The 21,504-nt window shown below is 44.3% G+C and overlaps 2 protein-coding genes across 2 annotated transcripts; both read left to right on the top strand.

Moving 5' to 3' along the window:
• The first annotated feature begins 24 nt into the window (after positions 1-24).
• Positions 25-9,783, top strand: fbln5 (fibulin 5). The gene is made up of 11 exons (XM_053434406.1): positions 25-459; positions 662-716; positions 838-886; positions 1,061-1,339; positions 5,382-5,504; positions 6,074-6,190; positions 6,303-6,419; positions 6,620-6,742; positions 7,245-7,371; positions 7,504-7,699; positions 9,065-9,783. Exons 1-11 carry the CDS (start codon positions 416-418, stop codon positions 9,224-9,226), a joined length of 1,392 nt encoding a protein of 463 aa, XP_053290381.1. The 5' UTR covers positions 25-415; the 3' UTR covers positions 9,227-9,783.
• A 945-nt stretch (positions 9,784-10,728) lies between these two features.
• LOC128451508 (tandem C2 domains nuclear protein) lies at positions 10,729-20,671 on the top strand. Its single transcript, XM_053435371.1, has 12 exons — positions 10,729-10,902; positions 11,532-11,603; positions 11,682-11,885; positions 13,000-13,155; positions 13,704-13,783; positions 14,946-15,015; positions 15,422-15,522; positions 16,175-16,291; positions 16,572-16,763; positions 18,624-18,738; positions 18,824-19,023; positions 19,634-20,671. Exons 2-12 carry the CDS (start codon positions 11,540-11,542, stop codon positions 19,742-19,744), a joined length of 1,410 nt encoding a protein of 469 aa, XP_053291346.1. The 5' UTR covers positions 10,729-10,902; positions 11,532-11,539; the 3' UTR covers positions 19,745-20,671.
• Positions 20,672-21,504: the final 833 nt, after the last annotated feature.

Raw genomic sequence — 21,504 nt, 5'->3', positions numbered from 1 at the left:
CTGTGAATGTGTGTGTTTGTTTTATGCCCCCAACAGCTCGGGAGCAGCCGCCTGTAGAAGTGAGTGTGGGGCCACTGTCTCTGGCTGGTGTGGCGGGGGGGGCTGTCTCTGCGTGATTGAATCCAGCTGTTGTGGAAGCGGGTGCAGGGGGTGGCCCGCCAATTTGCATAGCTAAATAATCTGTAGAGCCGACAGGACCGGAGCAGATCCCTGTGAGAGAAGCCATTCTTCACCGAAGCCTCAGCTCGAGCAGACTTAATGAAAACCTGGTGTCGGCCCGTGCGTAAAGACGCGTAGTTGGAGGAGGTGGTGAGCGCCCTGCTGGAGAGGAGAGGAGAAGAGAGGAGAGGAGAGGAGGTGTAGGCAGAATTCACGTCTCCTTCTGAATCTTTCCTCCGAGAGCTCAACACAAGCCATGCTTTTTGAAATCCGCAGCCTCAGGTCCTGCTCTTCTGCAAGGTGAGGGAGCTTCATCCTTTCCTCTAACCGATGCGTGTCTGTGCGTAAATCAGTTTTTTGATGTGTGTATCTGTATGAGATAGAAGAAGCTCCTGGTTTTTCCTCATTTTTGAAAGCATGCTTCTCTCTCTCTCTCTCTCTCTCTCTCTCTCTCTCTCTCTCTCTCTCTCTCTCTCTCTCTCTCTCTCTCTCTCTCTCTCAGGATGTTGGCAGCGCTGGTGTGTGTTCTGCTCTGTATCCAGCCTGGACACGGACAGGTAACACAACACCTTCCCTCATCTGGGTCACGTTTTCTGGAGCTGTTATTTTATTGTAACAGCTCCAGATGACTTAAATACATGAATTACTAATATATAACTCTGGACTGTCTCTCCACAGGCCTGCACTGAAGGGTTTGCATATGACCGCAGGGCAAGACAGTGTGTAGGTGAGTGACATGACTGCTACTGACTTATAACGTTAAAAGTTTATGATTAATCTGGAGAAAATCTGTAAAATGTGAACTTGAATAAGTTTGAACAGAGAAAAGTGAAGTAATAAGACGCCCCCAGATGTTCTGGATGAAGGAATGTCCTTATCAGTGCATCGCCTTGTCCTCCAGATGTGGACGAGTGCCGTACCCTGCCAGATGCTTGCCGAGGAGACATGCGCTGTGTGAACCAGAACGGAGGCTACCTGTGCATCCCGAGGACCCTGTACAACCAGCCCTACAGACCAGAGACCCCGGTGCTGTCGGAGCCCGCTTACCCGGACACGTCGCAGGGATTCCCGGACACCTTCCTCCCGGCTCCCAGGTCCGTGGAGCCCAGCTACCCCAGAGTGGGGAGCACGGCTCAGTGCCTCCTGGGATATACTCCTGCAGAGGATGGCACCTGTAACGGTGAGTCCAATACAAACCCTGAAATGTAGTATTGAATACCCAGAGCAGTAGTTTAACATGGAGGTTCCAGAGGGTTTGTGTCCTTTCCAAAGGGTCAAGGATCAATTAGTGAGCTCCTGAGATGATTGATGAGGCGGGAAAGAAGGAAAACAAACATCTGAGAGAAGAATGGTTGTGATTCTGTCTTTTCTCCTCAAGAACATAACTTTACTTGGTCTGGCTGCAAAAACATTGAAATGAAACCATCTGAAACCAAAAGTTGAGACATTGATGCAACTGTTAACATCATCAAGCAGAATGATCCCCGACTGGATGAATGTTTTTAATGTAAAACTTTCATCTGGGAAGTGACTCAACTTCTTAATGAAGGAAATAATCATGTTTTACTTCTGAAATGTAGTAAATGTATAACTTGTATAAGAAAAATGACAGAGTGTGAATCCTCTGCTGCAGCTGTTTGCGGTTTCTATCTCTGTTGTGAAGTTGTGAAGCCACCACCTGACGTTACAGTGAAAAGGCATAAGAGGTCAGAAATCCACAAGTCCACAGAGACGGTGATTTAACTCCAGGGAAATGCAGGAATCCATCGGTTCACAGGGACAAATGATCTCAAGGCTCTGGGTTTCAGCTCATGTGCCGTCACCCAGCCGGAGCTCCAACTCCTCTCGGTGAGGGAATCTGTGCTTTCTGAAGGATTCTGTTGCACGTCACAGCCACAAGAGACTCCAGCTGTCAGATCATTCTTTATCTCTAATGTCCCCCCCCCCCCAAGCTGTGTTAAATACATCTTCACATAATAGCCCCAGTGCGTAGAGCAGGGACAAGCTGGTGAAAACGGGCCCTGTCGTCCATTTGAGGTGTTTTTTTCTGTCACTCTGGAAGAATCAGGCCCGTGATGAATGGAAAATGTACACATGCTGCTTTCTCCTTCTAAAGAGAAGCGTGGAGTTTAGGTCATGCACAAACACGGACTGTTCCTCTCAGCAGGGGAGAAGCCTGTCAGGGAATCGGCTCACAACCTTGTTTGAGTCAACTGCACCATCAGGATGCCAAACATGAGGTCATGTGGAGCCAAATCTGTGCCCGAGAACAGGCATGGCTCTGTGGGGGCCGATGGTAACCAGCCCCCCCACTGGCTGAACGCCGGAGTGGGTGGTGATGTAATGGGCTGTTGTTGATTGATGCAGCTACGGGGCAGAAACTACACAGACTGTGACTTCCTGTCTGAGCCTGTAACAAACATGGCTTTGTCTTCAAGTTAGTGCTCCGACAGTCAGTAATGGCACCAGTCTGGGTAAAAACAATATATAAGAAATGACCCCTTAAAGTGTGAAGTCTTAAATTATAACTCAACAACCATGAGGCTGCAGGGATTCTGCTGCATCCGCCTGCAGTCGTGATCAGGGGGCGGAGCCACGGTGTCAAGGTCCCGTCGATGAACGTGCTCGACCAATCACGAGCCAGTCTCAGCTGTCAATCAGGATGTTTCACCCTGTTTTTATTAAATCTTCAAATAAGTAATGATAAGCAAACCGACTGGAAGACTGAGAACTCAAACACCAGTGTGATAAGAACTAAACCGTAAATGATAGAAACTATCTTTGAGAAAACCTTTTTATTTAACAAAAACATGGACAATGGGGCAATCAAGACTCTTTGGCTTCACTTCTGTGGAGGCATCATGTCATCATCTGTATAAACACTCGATGGGAGACCTTGTTTGTGAAGTAACTGTGGAGTTTTCTGTAGATCTACACATGTGGTGTGGCTCCAGGGAGGTGATATCAGTGCATCAGTGCATCTCTTACTTTAATCCAGACTGAAATATAAATATGTGTCATATATTCATGCCCCCTGCTGAGGAGACATTACCATAACTTTGGTCATCTCTTAACTTTTCATCCTGCAAAGTTACATTTCTGCCCTGTTGATGTTGCAGGATGAAAAGTCACTCAGCCTCAGCTGCACTTTGTGTTTGGTGCTGATTCTAGCATGCTAACATGCTAACATGCTAACATGCTAAACTAAGACAGTGATTATGAATCTAGATTAACATCAACATGGTAGCGTTTAGCAAATGTCAGCATTTAATGCTTCACAGACCCATTAAATAGTCAATATGTAATTTGTGTGACCTTAACCTTTAAGCTGGAGATCTATTTACAAAAAAAAAAAAAATCCAATTCGGCCTCTGGACTTGACATCATCTTTTTTCGTTCCCATGGGAGCGTTATATTCATTTCCGCTCATAACTCCAGTCGGGGGTATTTTCATGTTTTTCCTCAAATTGAGGGATTTCATGCTCGTCTGTGGCTCGAGAACAAGTTTCCAACCTCGTGGGCTCATGAAACCATTTTGATAAACAACAAACATATCTGTCACTCTGCAGTTCTCATCTGCTTCTCGTCCCACTCAGGGTCTGTTCTGCTTTTCTATGTAGTTTGAGAGGAGATGAGGAATTTACCTCTCGTCTCACTGGAGATTAGATTGAATCAGTTTGTGCACAAGCATCTCAACTGTGTTTCTTACTTCTGACCGACCTTCCACAATCTGTCAGGTATTCTCTGACGCTCGTGGGCAGCTCATGAAAAGCTCTATATAAGGAGCTGAGCCGACACACTGCACTTTGTGTGTGTTTACTGGAGACAGGGCTACACATGGGGTGCAGGCGAGGGCCCTGCAAGGAGGCATCGCCTGCTAATGGCAGGCAGGTGCCGGGGGCCACTGTAGCTGTTGGCCGGTGGCCGAACGCTCTGGGCCTCCCCCCCCCCCCCCCCCCTTCCGTGAAGGGCGAGGGGTCCAAGTTGGCACAAAGGGCAACAGACCCACCGACAGACGCTATCGCTCCTCGTCGCTGCCTGACCAAACAGAGAGCCGGGCCCCCACCCACTTCCCCCGCCGGTTTTTCTAGAGATCTGTGACTTCATGGTCTGAGAACCGTGAGCAGAGGCTGGAATGTTCTGATCTGTCATATCCTCAAAAGGAAATGCAGCTCTTATGATGGAGAATGTGAGCCGCTCCAGAGGAAGGAATTCAGAGGGTAATCTGAGAAATCTCTGATCCTGTGAGAAAACAGCAGTAAAGTGATAGTCGAGGTGTTAACTGTTGTGTTAAGAGGCTTTCAGATACAGGGCGGTGAAAAGCTGAGCGTTGGAGAAACAAAACCTTTGACTCTACGTTTGTCTGTGAAACCCCCCCCCCCCACCCCCCCGAGCCATTAGGAAATAAAGTCTAGTCTGGCGGATGTGCATCTGAGCAAGGCACCGAACCCTCGACTGCTGCTGTGGAATGAGGCGGTCGAACAAAATACAAAGTGACTCGTTTAGAATGAAGCTCAGGAATATAGAGGTTTGTCTTTTGTTGAGTCCAACGAAGTATAAACTTAGCAAGTTATAAACACTGACATGTAAAACTCCTCTTTCCAAAAATGGACCTATAGTGTTTGCAAATTGTTCCTGATGCAGATGCACATATGTTGCATCAATACTCGCCCACAGACTAAAGGGTCAACTGCATCACTGTGCACACTGACTGATGCACACCAGAGGCTATTAAGAAATGGGGGTACCCTATGAAAATGAGTGGGTATATGCCGTGTACCCGCATATACCCTGTTTGCAACAAGCTGCACAAACAAAATGACTGCAGGGTTCAGATTAATAACTGACCAAAGCATTCCACAAAGGCTCCGACAGGGACTGGATCACCGACCCATGGAAACAGCTGTAGCCTCACAACAGATCCCTTTAATCTGCAGGGCTGCTGGACTGTTGTTCTTTTTGTTGTTGTTGTTGTTGTTGTTGTTGTTGTTGTTTGTACGCAGGGTAACTTCTGGTTGTGTTTCAGGACCACTATCACTGGGCAAGATGCTGGTGTTAGTGCGCCATCTAGTGGCAATGAATATCATATACGTAACCTTTAACTCTTCTGACCTGCCTGTTGATTCCCACTCAGGAATCTTTTTATCATGAAAGAGGATGAAACACTAACTTCTCCTCCTCCTCCTCCTCCTCCTCCTCCTCCTCCTCCTCCTCCGCTGCAGACATCGACGAATGTGAGACCAACTCTCATCACTGTAACCCCACCCAGGTGTGCATCAACACGGCCGGGGGCTACACCTGCTCCTGCACCGAGGGATACTGGCTCATCGGTGGACAGTGTCAGGGTGAGTGAGCAGATCACACTCACAGCTGGTTCACAGGTTTATTCATTATCTGATATAGAAATCGTCCTAAAAAGACTTGAGCTTGAGGAACTTAATCCACCTGGTTTGTTGATTATCACACAGTTGTTTGCAGAAAGCCATTTTGCTGAAAAGCTATTGTGTTTGTCAAAATATGGAATGTAAAAAAACATAGATAATGTGAATTTAGTCTGTGAAGTTTTCTTTAAAGAAAGAGGTATCATAACCACCACCCCCCCCCCCCCCCCCCCCTTTGCTGGCAGTAATCAAGCAGGTTTCAACTCTCTTCATTTCTTAATACTATAAATAATAATGTGATTTAACATGGTTGTCATCTTTGTTGACAAAAGACCTCTGAAGGCTTTAGCTCCTCCTCTAGAGGAACAGCGCCCTCCTCTGGCGTTGAGTGGTAATGCAGCTCATCAGGGTTTCAGATCAATAAATGGTCAAGATGGTACAAATAAAGCAGTATGGGTCGTTATTTGTATGAATTAAAACACATATACTTTGTTGATTGTAACCAGTTTGTGTTTTTTCTTTTCTTTGACCAGATATTGATGAATGTCGATATGGTTACTGCCAGCAGCTGTGTGCCAACGTGCCGGGGTCGTACTCCTGCTCCTGTAACCCCGGCTTCAACCTCAACCCAGACAGCAGGACCTGCCAAGGTACACACACTCATACTCACACACACACACACACACACACTCACACACATGCACACGCACACTCTGCACTTACTCCAGTGTTGTGTTAAGTTCCCTCCTTGCTTCTCTCCAGATGTGGACGAGTGTGAAGACGAGCCGTGCACTCACGGCTGCTTCAACACCTACGGCTCCTTCATGTGTAACTGTGACGAGGGGTTCGAGCTGGCGGCTGATGGAACTTCTTGTATCGGTGAGCAGAGCCGCATTTAAACGGCCGTTACGTGACTTCTGTGCAATCTGTCAGGAGATTTGTTTCCATATAATGAACCTTAAAGTTTGATAATATTCTGTGTATGTGAGTATTAAGCAAGTGAAAGATATCGATATACAGATTAACATACCTACTCCAGCTCAGTTTGGATGTGAGACTGTCATTTGTTTCCCCTGTAGACTTGGATGAGTGCAGCTTCTCTGAGTTTCTGTGTCAGCACAGATGTGTGAACACCCCCGGCTCCTTCTCCTGCATCTGTCCGCCCGGGTACTTTGTGTTTGAGGACGGCAGGAGCTGTGAAGGTAGGAGGACAATGACACGGTCCTGACTGTACAGAGACATGAACTGATTCGTTTGTGTTGTCATTTGAACAGCGGCAGTTAAAATGCTGCATCACACAAACAAATAATCTGTATGTCTTATCGAAGCTGCTGAGAATTGCTTTGTTGCATATCATGTTTTTATACACCTTAATTTAATCCTTTTTTTACTTTAATCCATTTTCTATTCTCTGTCACTCAACATGTGAAGTATAACACTAAATAAACAATAAACAATAAATGCAGAATAATAAAGTAAAAATCTAGTTAAACTGGTTGTATATGTGTGTAACATCGGTCCTGATCAGTATTCATATCGCATAATGTTGAAAACAAATGTTATTATTATGATATTCTGTCTCATTCTCACGCACTGTTTTGTTGATGTTTACTCAATGTTGTTTCTCTGATGAAGATGATGATGATGATGATGATGATGATGATGTTGTAACTGACCCTGACTGTTGTGTGCTTGATTTTGAAGATATCAATGAATGTGACACTGGTAACAACACCTGTACAACAGCACAAGTATGTTTCAATTTCCAGGGAGGCTACACATGCCTGGATCCTCTACAGTGTCACTCTCCTTACGTCGAAGTTAGTGACAAGTGAGTGGTCCCCCCCCCCCCCCCAAATAACTCTGTCACAAACTGAATACAGAGTCAACCAGTTGATGATCTGTTTGCTGGAGCCCTGACCCCCCCCCCCCCCCCCCCCCCTCTGTGTGTCCTCCTGTGCAGTCAGTGCATGTGCTCAGCTGAGAACCCTGCCTGCAGGGACAAGCCCTTCACCGTTCTGTACCGACACATGGACTTGTCGTCGGGGCGCAGTGTGCCTGCAGACATCTTCCAGATGCAGGCCACCACCCGCTACCCGGGCGCCTTCTACATCTTCCAGATCAAGTCGGGCAATGACGGACGAGAGTTCTACATGAGGGTGAGTACGATGGCCGAGACACTGACCTGTAGATCTGAAGGAGAACAATCGAGATACAGTGATACGACTTCATGCTGAACGCGTGGAAATAAGAAATGAACACGTCACAGGAATTAAATGAGCAAATGTGGAGGCAGCTCTGTAAATCGATGATTAATATTTGTAATAAGATAAAACACATCCTTTTTTAATGGCTCACAAAGAGTTAATACACTATTTAATACCCTTATATCTGCATAAAACACATACTTGTGTGTTATAAACTATTTATTTAATAATGCATAAATAGGGGAAGTTAAGGTGAAATGTTTTAGGCTTTTATGTGTTAACCAGCAGAAAGTAGCTGCAGTTAGTTTACAATAAAAAAGGGGAAACCTCTGCTACAGTGAATTCACAGACAAAGGAAACAGCGCCACCTACAGTCACTAAAACTCCAGCATCAGAAAATCCATTTCAGAACCAAACAGGAAAGAAAAACTGCTGTGGTGTTTGATTGTCGAGCAGAAAAATCAGAGCTGTGAGTCTTTATTAGAAAAGAACGTCATAAATAGTTTGATATGATCATTGCACTTAGATTTTAAGGTTATTAGTCCCCAAGTTTCATCAGAATAACGACAACTATGATGCAACCGCTTCAAAAATACTTTCACAATTCTGTGGTGAATCAGAAACCTGTGGTCAGACCTGTGCTCTGTTGTTAACAACATTCACCAGTGAGGTCACAGGTGCTCACACACGCTTCAAACATCGAGTTTAAAGCATGTGTCACAGCAGCGAGTCAAACCACCAGATGTCAGCAAATACAAGATGTGAGCCTTCGTTGTTTAAACTGTCACTGAAGTGATTTATACCCAAACACACAAAGTTATTCATCAAGAGGCACAACATCGATTCATATGTCAACTCATGTTCATCACGTAACGTCTGACCTGTGACGTGACGTATGTTATATAAACATCTAGATCTGAGGTTATAAAACCCCCGTACAGAATGAGACCCTTGTTGAGGGTGTGATTCTGAATATGAACCATGGAAACATGAATTATTCAGTTTCTGTCCCTTTACCCATTTTTCAGAGAGGACATTTTGACATGTAACAGAAAGAAAACACAGTTATGTCATGTTATTCATAAGAACTGTGTTTTTCCTGCTTTGACAAATCAACAGGCTGTGAAAACACTGAACTCAGTTATACACTGAGCTCAGTGACTGTGCAGGGTTCAGCCAGTAGGTGGCGTCCTACATGTGTGTATCTCAAAAACACAGGGAATAAATAAAAAGATCAGTATAGAGTGGTGTAATTTCCCTGCTTCCTCCTCTTCATCCCTCACGTCCCTCTTCTTCTTCTTCTTCTTCACATCGCAGCAAACCAGCAACGTGAGCGCCACCCTGGTCCTGTCCCGGCCGATCAAGGGCCCCAAGGAGCTGGTGCTGGACCTGGAGATGGTCACCGTCAACAATGTCATCAACTTCCGAGGCAGCTCCATCATCCGCCTCACGATATTCGTGTCGGAGCACCCGTTCTGAGCGGGAACCCCCCCCCCCCCCCCCCAGAGAATCCTGTTGTTGCCCCACTGCATCTGGGATGTCATGCTCTGGTGTTTGAGACAGCTCATCACTTTTTTTAAAAGTTTTTCCTTTTTAAACGTTATGTCATCCTCATCCTGTCAATAAAGACGCGTCCTATAGAGAGTGAGCTGATGGGAACGCCTCCCTGTGCTCCAGTCCCCAGTTACCCTGGTTTAATGGACACTGAGCTTTTTATAGCTGTGATATGTTCTTTCAACACAGATGGATATTTATGTTGACCATTTTTTAAACCTCCTCTATTTAGAAAATGACCTGAATCCCAGTGTACCCCCCCCCCCCCCCCCTCCCCCACTTGTCTGTGAATCTCCATCCCTTCTGATGAGCTGTGAATGTTCTCGAGCTGTCGTGACGGGATGAGCAGCTCGACCGAGCAGAATGTGTAACTGTGCATCCGGAGCCGGTTGTATTTGAAATGATGTAACAATCAGTCATAAGCTGAATTATTGATCACCGTGTCTTTAAGTTTTAATAAATGTCTTTACCACAGAAAAGGATTCGAGCTTGAGCAGGAACCTGAACTCTTACTGATCCATTCAGTTCTGGGATTATAACGCTGAGGCACTAAAAGCCTGTTGGGTCCATTTAAATCAAATCACGATTTAGAGACACTAAACCAAATCTGGAGGTTTTAGAGGCAACATGTTGCACTAATAGGATTTGGGATGATATCAGCACATTGTAGAGCCCTATTTTCAAGATGTATGATGTTTAATATTTATAACAACCTTTGGAATCATAGCAACACATTTAGGAACACAGCTAAATAAAGGGGATTCTGTTTTTTTTGGGGGGGGGGGGTGTTGCTATAAAATATACATTTTCAGGATTAAATATTAAATATTAACGTTTATAATTCAAGTTTATGTGAACAAACATTTTGGAGTCATATCAAATTACTGTTTTTGGGTTTTGCAGATGATTGGAATATATCATTGGATTATTTCAACTCATTTATGAGCATTAAACCGTCTTTTGGAACTGGGTGAATTAAAACGTGGGATTTATTCAGTTAGTTGAATCAATTTTGAGGGATTATTAGAATTTTTTGATTGTGAGAGAGATTTTGGAAAAATTATAAAATATCTGGGACCCTGATTATTAAGGATCTTTGTGTGTCAACACCCAATAAAGGTCCTCACTGAATAGATGTTTTATTACCATCATTATCACCTAAATAAGAAGACGTCAATAAACCAGGTCAGTTAATAAAGATGTGCTGACCTGTGTGGTGGTCCAGTTCCCACCAGTCCCACGCAGCCTGCTGGGATATTGATCAAGGATGAGGAACAATTTAATAAATGCAGTGATTGTAAGTGGTGAGCAAAACGCCAAATCCAGAGTGGTGCTGTCACGGTCTGTTCGGGGAAGGAAGCTCACAAAGTGTTTGTCCGGGAATGAGAGAGTCGAGCAGTGAGAGAGGAGAAGAAAGGAACAGGGAGGGAGGGAGGGAGAGAGAGAGAGAGGGAGAGAGAGAGAGAGAGAGAGAGAGGGAGACCTGGGAGTGAAGTGCTCAGTGAACCTGAGCTCGGAGGCATTTCTCCTCAGTCGGCCTGTGAGAATGAACAACACTGGATGTACACACCCGATCTGCTCTCACTGAAGAACACACAGAGGTAACTTCACTGTTGTTTAAGCTTTTTTTCTCCGTAGAAGTAATGGAGCTGCTGTTTCCTGTTTTGTGAACGTGGCTCGTTTACACTGAAGTGAATTCCTTCATAGGCCTGAAAGGAAAAAACAAGTGCATGAAGGTCAAAAGAGTTGAGATCAAGTGTGTTTATCTCTTAAATCCAAAGTGTTGGTGGATTCAATGTTTACACATTTTTAGGTCTTTATGTAAACTGAGCAATGGGGTCAAGTTTTGAATGATATCATTTCAATTTGATTCTTTGTTTATATAAGTTTTGGGGGGATTTGAGTGACTTTTTCAATTTTGGGATCAAAACAATTCAAAAAATGTAATTCCATTTGCAGAATTTGGGGAATCTGGACACATGAATGCATTTTGTGGATAAATTTATGGATTTGTGTTTCTATAACAATTAAAGGCAGCGAAGGAAGAAAGCTTGGGATTGTATGAAATGAATACTTTGGGTGGCAGTGACCAAATTAGGAGATTGTGTGGGATTATCTCAGATCATGTTTGGGCCTTTACTGATGTTTGTGATAAAAATAATTGAATTTGATGTTTTTATACTAATACATACATACATTTGACCAAAGTACAATGATGAATATTTTCTAGCCGCAGCCATGGATTGCCTGAAACACTGCTGCAAGCACTTCCTGAAGCAGAAGGACGACTACGAGACCCAAGGTAAGCAGATGTTCTGCACAGCTGCTTCTCTCACCGACTGTTTGTGTTTCTGATTGTGAACTTTTCTCCGTTTCCAAGTGATCAGACTAAAGATGCCTCCCATCAAGGCGCTGACCTCAGGACCGGAGCCAGAGGAGGTGAAGAGGGGGGTCACAGAGGATTACCTCCTGTCCAAGCTGCCCCCCGGTGGCAGGGAGGTGCCGTTTGTCCTGCCGACCTTCAAGGCCTCCTACGTGCAGCCCCGAGGCTCCCGCCTCCCCGCGCTGCAGGCCGGGCCGCAGAGTACGTACCGACTGCAGAGAGCTCGACTACCTTCAAGATTATTATATCATCGTGGAGGCAAACTTTAGAAACCGGTCCTCAGTGTTCGTGTTGACTTAAAGGCTGGGTTGGTAAATACATCGACATCTAAGTGTCTCTGAACACGCTCACTGCACAGAGTGAGGCTGCTACTGTTTAAGATTCATTCAATCAGAAAAACCCAACGTGAGAAGTTCACCTTCAAGGCCTTAAGACGTAGAGGTCAGGGGAGGTGGAGGTGGAGGTGGAGGAAGTGAACACTTTCCCAGAGGAGACTGGATCTCCCTCTTTTTGTTGTTGTTGCGTTGTTAACTAAACACCTCCGTGAAGGTGGTTGTGTTTCACCCCAGTCAATAGAAAGATATTTGTTGGGGAAGAACCCTTTGAGTTCAGTTTGCCGATCCAGGATTTTCCTTTTCTCTTATTCCCCCTTTTCACGAGGCGTCATAAACGGATCTTAATGCATATTCAGAAAACTGATATCTATGAAAAGTGTCTGAAATTTGCAGCAGATTGACTGAATCTCAGTGGTGGAGGAACGCGCTCTGCTGAGTGAATGTTTTCTAGTTATTTTCACTATTTCTTCTGTTTTATTTCAGTTTTTAGTCACAGTTTGGTCGATTTAAGAGAGAGAAACTACGAGTTTCTATTCTATTGTCCTTTGTTAGATTAAATTGATCGAGTCATTAGGCCTCTGTCGGCTTTGTCCGCTAACAGATTGGATGATTATGTGTGTAGATGATTCCCTATAGTTGTGCACGATAAAGACACTTTTTAATTATCACAGGTAATTACTGAGCATTTATCATTAGTTCATCTAGGGCTTGAATAACATGTGTGACACGTGTTAACCCCAAACAGGGTTAGTTAAGGTTCACACGTTTCCTCCACCTGAACCAACCCGAGCGCTGAAGACTCACAGTCACCAAGACACCTCATAGGTTCATTCAAATCAGCTCAGTGGTTACTGAGGTATAATCTGAACGGACCAGGACATCCTGTTTCTAAATGAATAGTGTTTCAGCTCAGTGACTGGTAAGAGGAGTCTGGTCCAACTGGAGGCCTCCTCACCTGCTGCCCTGCTCTTTGTCTGCAGGCTCCGCTCGCTGCACCTACGCAGAGAGGAAGGCAGAGCTGTTGGGCTCCAGTCTCTTCACCTTCAGCCCAGAGTCCAGTTTCCATCGGCGTCAGACGGCCGAGTTCATCTCCCCCGGATCCACCCGCCGCCAAAACTGCGGTCCTCCAAGCCCAGGTAGCCCCGACCTTCTGCTCCCAGTAACCAGAACTTTATACCAAATCATTTCTGCAGAACAATAAGTAAAGAAATCGATTTTTGTGCAGAAACATACTCAGCACAGGGGGATAAGGAACACTCCAAATAAATGGTATTAATTACTAAGACATTAATGAATTAAAGAAGAAACAAATATTTCATATATTGAGAGTAAAAGTAAATTTTTTGCCAGTTAGACATCAATCACCTGCACATTTACATACATATACTTATTAAAATTGTTTTAAAGAGTTCATGATTACATTATGTTGTACATTTGAGAAGCTAAATATATATTCATTCAGTTTACTCACATATATGTTACAAAAAACAATCATGTATTTGTTTATCATTATATAATAGTCTCGATAAAGTGTCTTTGCAACTGTTGAGGGAAAAGTGCTGTAAATGCAAGGGTGAGAAATAACATGTGTCCCCGATGTGAAACAAGACGACCACAGACAGACGTGTGATTACAAATGAATTAATTAAACTGGTGGTTTAATAAATCCCCCCCCACCCCCCAGGTTTGATTCTGAAGCCGGGCGTCCAGCAGCGTCTGAGCAGCTCCATGTTTGATCTCTCCAGTCCTCAGAGTCACATACAGGTGAGAGCGCTCTCTATCTAATCTGTGTTCACACAGCGTTTCTCACCCTCTGTCAACCCAGACTAAATATAGTTTTTCAGTTTCCACTGTCCCCGGCAGCGGGGTGGAAAACTGCCGACGGGCCAAACAAGCAGGTATTTTGATTTGAGGTCATTTCACCCGGAGGTGTTGAAACCGAATGGAGGTGGCCAACATCTGAGAGGAGTGACGTTTGGATTATTCTTGATTTCTCTATGGATAGAAAAAACGTTGAATACTTGAAAGAATCATGGTAGATTTGATTGATTGATTTTTTTTGGGGCTAAACCTGTAGAAACCTTCAGTTGTCATAAAAACTCAAAAGGTGATTTGAAAAACATGGCGGCCTCCGTAAATACAAAGTATTTAAATAGAAAGTATTTAAATATGAATTACCACTCTAGGGTAAAGGAAACAACAATTTGTACAATTTGTAACAACAACAGGTCCCTCTCTGATCGGGACCTGTTGATTGTCTCGGGCCGAGAGCTGTTTAATCGCCCTGAAGAAAAGAATGAGAGAGTCAGGGCGTGAGTTTCTTTGTCACATAAAGGATGTGGTGCCATTTGTCAACATCTCAATATCAATTGACACGAAAGGCCCGAGGACGAGTGTGTGAAACGATCAATCCAACATCTCTCACCCAGAAGCTCAGAAAACACCCAGCTGGTCCTTCAGGGGCCTCACTGGGATGAACATGGACATCTGGTCTGATTGACACAACACGGATGTGCTGTGTTTCCACCTTCACGCCTGTTGATGTCTCATGCAGAGGGTTTACACACGTTTCACCTCAATTAGTTCAAATGTTTAGCTTGGCACCGCTACGAGCAAACAGTAGCAAGTGATGACAACATAAAAGTCCCAGTAGCCTGGCAATAGATTTAACAATAAACAAATAACCTGCTGGTTCTACAGGGAACAGGGAGCAGGAGGCTCGTCGGCCAAGCTCGTTGTTGGTTGTTCCACTGTTTTGCTATATTTGCAATATAAATACAGTTTGATATATTGTGAAGACATTCATGGTGATTCTCTGACTTTTATGTATCCCACAATGCATTGTGAAAACAGGCGGTGAGGAGGAGTGAGCCAGTGAGTTTAGATACAACCTCTGTTAAACGTTTTCTCTTTGTTTGCTCTGCAGCGTTTCGACTCGGCCTCCAGTGTCCTCAGCAGCACGTCTTCAGCAGTGGGCTCCATTGAAAGCAGCCTGGGTAACAGAGACACACATTTATCTAAGCTTGTTATGATATTAAATAAATCTTTTGTATGAAGATAAAGTTGTTTTTTAAAGGACCTGCATTTTTATGTCTTATAATATGAAGAATGAGTTTGTGGAAAGACACTTTCAACCCTTTCCTTAAAGGACAAAGACACCAAAACTGTCATTATTTGAATTAATGAAACTAAATATATCTCCAAGAAAAAGCGTGTTGGACCTCATCTGGTTTGATTTACATATTTAGGGAAGATCAAAACACTGAAATCTTGATTATACGTTAAAAACCTTTTGAACTTCCCTCGCATCCTCTCGTTGACTTGATATCATATATAATAACACATCATAAATAACAACACTTTGTTGAGTAGCTTGTTATTGTTGTGTTCCTCTGGATTCAGACTCCTTCACCCTGTCTGGGGATGAGCGGGAGCTGGGGAAGGTTTGTGTGCGACTCAGCTACCAGGAGGCTCTGGAGCAGGTGTGGATCACGCTGGTGCAGGTACGGTTACACTCCCAGAGGACGGGGGTGGGGGGGGCACAGAGGGCACAAGAACCTCCATTGTGCTCCTCTGTGAATCTTCTCAATGGGGCCTCTGTCCAGAGCGCAGGTCTCTGTTCGCTCCTCTCGTCGCTCTATTAACTTTGGCTCGGACGGTTCAGAAGGAGAAGGTTGACTTGTAAAAAGAAGTGTCCTGATGAAAAACCCAGTGCAGCTGAGACAGGGAGAGTTCAGTCAGAGGGAAACAGAGACAGTGTGAACGTGTGGAGCATCGAAGGTGCAGGGCCGTGCTCTTACTCTTCAAGGAACAGGAGCATAAATGAAAAAGGGGCACCAGCTTCCCACCCGAGGCTCGAGTTGTGGTTAGGGTTCATTTTACTGGTCACACCCTGATTTCTTTCATCAAGTTTCATGAACTGAGAAATGAGTGAAAATATGAAAAAGAACAATCCACACCCAAGTTAACCTCTGGATCCAGACCCCAAGTTAGAACATCCAAGTTATGTGGAAAGTATTTGCACAAATGACTGAAATCTTATTGTTCTGGATTCTTTAGTTTGTTTGTATTTGATTGTCTTTTGAAAAGTTTGTTCTGAACTTTAGCCTTTGACCTGCTTCCACTCACTTCCTCTCATTCTTCTTTTCTTACCAGTGTTCGGACCTCAACCTTCAGCCGGATGGAGCAGAACCTCCCAGGTTTGGATTTAAAGGGATCATCACCATCCCCAAACCCATTCAGTTCAAGAGCTCAGTGAAGGAGTACAGCCAGGTAACACAGGAACGTTCTGTAAGATACCTGGAGGTTGACTTTCTGTTTGTTTATGATCAGAAGTCTAATTCTAACACAGGTTATAAACTCTTAAATTTAAGAAATTGATTATGATAATGTTTAAAATTGTATCAAATGTAACTTCACAATCCACATTTGACCCCATGAAAGGCTTTACTTGCTATCAACTCATTTCCATTCTTAGAATAAAATGAAATTAACTGAGTGACTTGTGGAAGAAACAGTCTAATCTTTACTTTCTCCTCCTTCATCTCTTCAGGACGTGTCCTTCATGGAGACGTTTGTGTTTGCCCTTCGTCTCCAGCAGTTGCGCTGCAGTGCGTTAGTTCTGCGCTTGCAGACGCACAACCCCAAGAAACGCACGGCGGCAGAATGTGTCCTCTCCCTGCGGCAGCTCGGTCCTCAGGAGACAGACCACTGGCTCGACCTCAACTCTCCGTCCAAGTCCTCGGTGAGTGTTTACTTCATGTGTGACGAGTCGGCAACGTGTCTCTGACCTCTGGTGTCTGCTCTGAAGGCTGATGTGGCCTCTCAGACCAGTGACACTGATACAAACGCTTGACTCAGCTGTCAATCATGTGTCCCCCATTTGATTTCATCAGATATCTCATTAAAACCAAACTTACCAGAAGCACTAGAGCAAACGTCAGTGTGAAAAGAACTATAAAAGGACAGAATCCATCCAATTTGATCTGTACTTTAACTTTTTAGTCTGCCACATGTCCCATCCACTAACAAGGAGGAGGCTGGTTTTATGGGCTATACTGCAGCCAGCCACCAGGGGGACTTCACCTTTTGGAAAGCTCATGTTGTTGTCGATCTTTATTTATATTCTACGGTCGTTAACAACTGAAACAAGGAAAATGAATAATGTTCACTGACTCATCCTGAAGCAACCAACCTGAGTCATTAGTTCCTGGTTCGATGTCCGACCTCCGTGATGGCTGCTCGTGACTCGACCTCATATATTCTGCAGCAGCTGATGTGCTTCCCACTGTCCAGCTGTTGAGGCCAAGAGGAAAAAACTCTGTGTGGGAATATTCCAAACTTTTACTACTTATCCTCTTCAGCATTTCCTCTGTTGGCTGCTGTCTTTTATGAGCCTGTTGTGTACGAACAACGCGCAGTGTGTGCCTCGTAAATCTGTCCTGGAGACGGATTGCAGCCCACGGGCCCGCCGTACCTTCTGGGTAAGATTGACGCAGAGCCAAACTTTGCGTTGTTGCATAACCACAGGAGAAAGAGAAAGGGAATTCATTATCAGGAGCAGTTGGGAAATGGGCTCTTTATTGGAGAGAGGAAACCAGAGAGCGGATTCTGGAAAGGTAAGAGCTGGAAAGTGGGTCAAACCTCAAACCAGTGAGTGGTTCGGCTGATAAGTGGGCAGCCGTCTGGACCAGTGACTGTGTGATGTGAAGTGCAGACGGTGAATCATCCATCGATTGTCAGAGGGGACAGCTTCATCCAGTCTGTGATTTCACACAAAAGAGCCAAAGTGTCCAAATCACGGCGCTCGGTGGAGGCCCTCGGGGGCCAAAGACCTTCAACGTCTGTAGAATGAAAAGAGAAGCAGAGGAGTCAGCTGGGCTCGCAGCTCTGTGAGGGTGGACTGTTAAAATTAACATACTGATATTTAGAAGGTGTCATTTCAAGAAGGTCACAGCAAGAAAGTCCCTGGTTCAAATCCCAGTTAGTCCAGGGGCTTTCTGCGGGGAGCTGGCACGGTATCCCCGTTTCTGCATGACCCAGCTTCCTCCAGGTACGCTTGCACCAACTTGATTGTCGGTGTGAATGTGAGAGTGAAGGGTTGTTTGTCTCCACATGTCAGTACTGTGAGGGACTGGCCACCTTTCCAGGGTGCACCCCCGCCTCTAAATGTCAGCTTGCATTGGTTCTTACCCCCCCCCGATCCTGAACAGGATAAGCAGTAGAGATAATGGAGGAAATTTCCAACCCTCCACAACTGTGGCTGTTGGGATAGTCCTTAGATTTGTAGATATTTGATTTTAACCAAAGTTAAGAAAATCCACAGAGGGACACGTGAGTATCTGTGGAAACATTGTGGTTTCACACTCTGAAGAACAGGAGCTGTTAAAGTGTTTTCTTGATGCTGTTAACTTCTTTGCTCAGTGACCACTTAGAAATCTGTTTATTCCTTGTCAATTTGTTTATTGATTGATTTACTTCCATCGGCCAGGTTGCAATTGATCTTTTATCTAGAGAAAATAAAAAACTGTAGAAATGTACTTGTATGTATTTGTGTATGAAATCTGAACTGCACATGAAGATGTCCCTGAACACGTTGTTCCAGGTCTGTCACGCTGAGCTGCATCTCACCACCTGCTTCCAGCCGGTCAATGGTCGCATCCAGCTCCAGATCCTCGCCGCCCAGAACCTCCCAGCGTCCTCCTCGCCGCTCACACAAGGTAGGTGTGATGGGAGCGGCTGTCTGAACGAGTGGCTGTTGTGTCACCGCTGACCCCTGACCTCCTCTCCTCTGCCCGTCTGAAGCCTTTTTCGTCAAGGCCGAGATGCACCACCTGGGGCAGGTGCTGATGAAGAAGAAGACCCGGGTGATGAAGGCCTCAGGGGGCCAGTGTAAGTGGGCGGAGACTTTTCACTTCCAACTGGCCACACTGGACGACACCTGCTCGCTCACAGTGAAACTCTACAGCCGCAGCTCGGTCCGGAGGAAACAGTGTCTGGGACAGGTGAGCTCCCCGGACGCCACGTGTCACAGGAGGAAATCTTACATGTTTACTTTTACTCTCCTTTATGGTTGAGATCAATAAAAGAAGTCACTTTTTTATTAGTTTGATTGTGAAATACAGCCAGTAAATCAATTTCTCTTAAATCTGTAACTTATAAAGTTTAAAATGTTAAAAACTTTCCTGCAATGAATTAAAAACAAATAACTAACTTCTTCCTGCTTTCCGGTGTTATAAGTGAGGAGGTTAACATTTTGAACATTGGCACAAATGAAAAAATATCATCTTTAAAGCAACATTTTGAACACACCATGGTTCACTTTCAGTTTTCCTTATGTGATTCTAGATTTCTACTTGACTTTATATGCACTAAAATGTAGGGTTACCGCAGAAGCAAAGATTCAAAACTGACTCAGGAAAGTCAATAAAATTCCCTCAGTGTTTAGAATTGAACAGGAATATGTATTAGTCTCTGTTAACATGTTATTTTCCGAGAGGATGATTCTGTTATTTCTTCCTTTTGAAACATCTTGTGAGATCAACTTGATAAACATGTTAGCAGATGTTTTGAGGTCGATTCCAACTGAGATGATCTGGTGTTTGTTCCTCTCAGTTCCAGCTGGGACTCGACAGCCCTGCACCCGAGGCCGTGGAGCGGTGGAAGGACATGATGTCTAACCCGGAGAAGGTGGTGACAGCCTGGCACCGGCTGAGCACATCCTGAACCTCTTCTTCTTCTTCTTCTTCTTCCTCTTTACGTATCGTGGATGCTCTCGGGTCAGGCTGCGTCTGCTTGCTGCTCCGGTCGAGCGGACCACAGTCGCTGACACACAGTTGACTCAGATGGACCAGATTGTAAAATACTGGACGTGATCACTGGGAGAACTGGTTTCCATGGAGGTGCTGCAGGTGATTGTTTGTAATTAGCGGTTCAGATCAAAGTGTTTCAAGAGGTTTTTGGTGCAGAAAAGAATATTTCTAAAACAACAATTGCTTAACTAACATTAATTGAGCTGTACATATTGCTGTGTTTTGTAAGTCACATATTTTTAGTGAAGGACAGTTTACAGAGAAAGTGACGATAAAGCCAAATGTACTATAATAAAATCTTCATGTATAAAACTCCTCTGAAAGGATCATTCTGCCAATTCTACGTTTTCTTATTGTCAACAAACCCAGAAAAAAAGACCCAAACCATCTGTTTTCTTTTTTTTCATCTAGTCGTTTCCACATTATCTTTAAAAATGGGTCAAATATCTGGAGAATCTATAAATTTAACTTAATTTACTTCAATTTAACTAATTCATATGCAAGATGCTGATTTCGACTGAAACAAACGAAAACGACTTGTGTTTCCACTTTCCTTGTAATAAAGGAACACGTGAGCTCAGCAGCTCCACGCTCTCTGATCAATTCACTCTTGGTTTTGGTCTTTTCACGGGATTCACTGACAAATACAGAAAACTTATCAAATCAGCAGACTCATCCCTGAGTTCTCTAAGAGGTGTAGGTGGATCTACAGGACGTCATGTTACTGAGCAACACTGCAGCAGATGTACCAAAACGTGGCTGTACGCTTTTTATATAAAGCACTTTAATTTTGTATGTATTTAATGTTAAACATTGACAAATAAAGTAGATATAATATGAAGTGAGTTTGTGTGTGTTTATTTAAACAAGTTAGTTTTTCTGTAGAATCTATTAAACGAGGAAATGGCTCATTCATTCAATCGTTTAATTGTGACCATGTAGGACACATGGACTTTCTTCAGTGTTCCATTTGAGGCACGCGGAGGGAAACTAGGCCACAGTCGTCTTCAGCAATAAGTACCCAGTCCACCCAGTGTGCAGGACTTGTAAAGTGGGTCAACAACCATAAACCACTGTGTCAACAGGTCACTCTCTATTCAAGAGGCCACAGATTGAGAAATCTCAAGGCAAACATCTTGTTTTTCGATTTCAACTTTCATTTAAAAGACAATCTGATGCTCTATACGGGCAATCTCTTCCTCAACTACCAGGCAATAACCATATAATACACACTTATATAAGTTATATAGAGTAGAAAATCCAACAAAAATGAGCTGCAGCAATTTTAGAAAGTCTGGAGTTTTATTTATTCTCGACGTGTCCATGTTATGACTTATGAAACAAAACTTAAACCATCTTAAGGTTTTCAAATCATCACTTTTGAGCCCAAAGGAAGGAAAGTTAGTTGTACTTGTGATTAAAACCCCCTCAGCTGGATCCTCCCAGGTGGATTCATGTCTCCAGTCCGGCCTTGTGAAGAATGAGAGTTGAACAACTTGCTCCGTGTCACAAGCTGTAGACGTGGACTCACGCAAACACACGCCCAGCGCTCAATAAGTGTGTGAACCAAGAAAACTGAGTCCAGCGAGTGTTTGCATTTTAAGTGTGTGTGTGTGTGACCAGGACAATCGGGCTCTCCACGTGAGCTGATCTGCGTCAGAGGCCTCCACATCC

The sequence above is a fragment of the Pleuronectes platessa genome, chromosome 11 (genome assembly GCF_947347685.1).
Source record: "Pleuronectes platessa chromosome 11, fPlePla1.1, whole genome shotgun sequence".
NCBI lineage: Eukaryota > Metazoa > Chordata > Actinopteri > Pleuronectiformes > Pleuronectidae > Pleuronectes > Pleuronectes platessa.
Note: the sequence above shows the minus strand (reverse complement) of the source record. Positions and strands in the feature narration are given on the sequence as shown.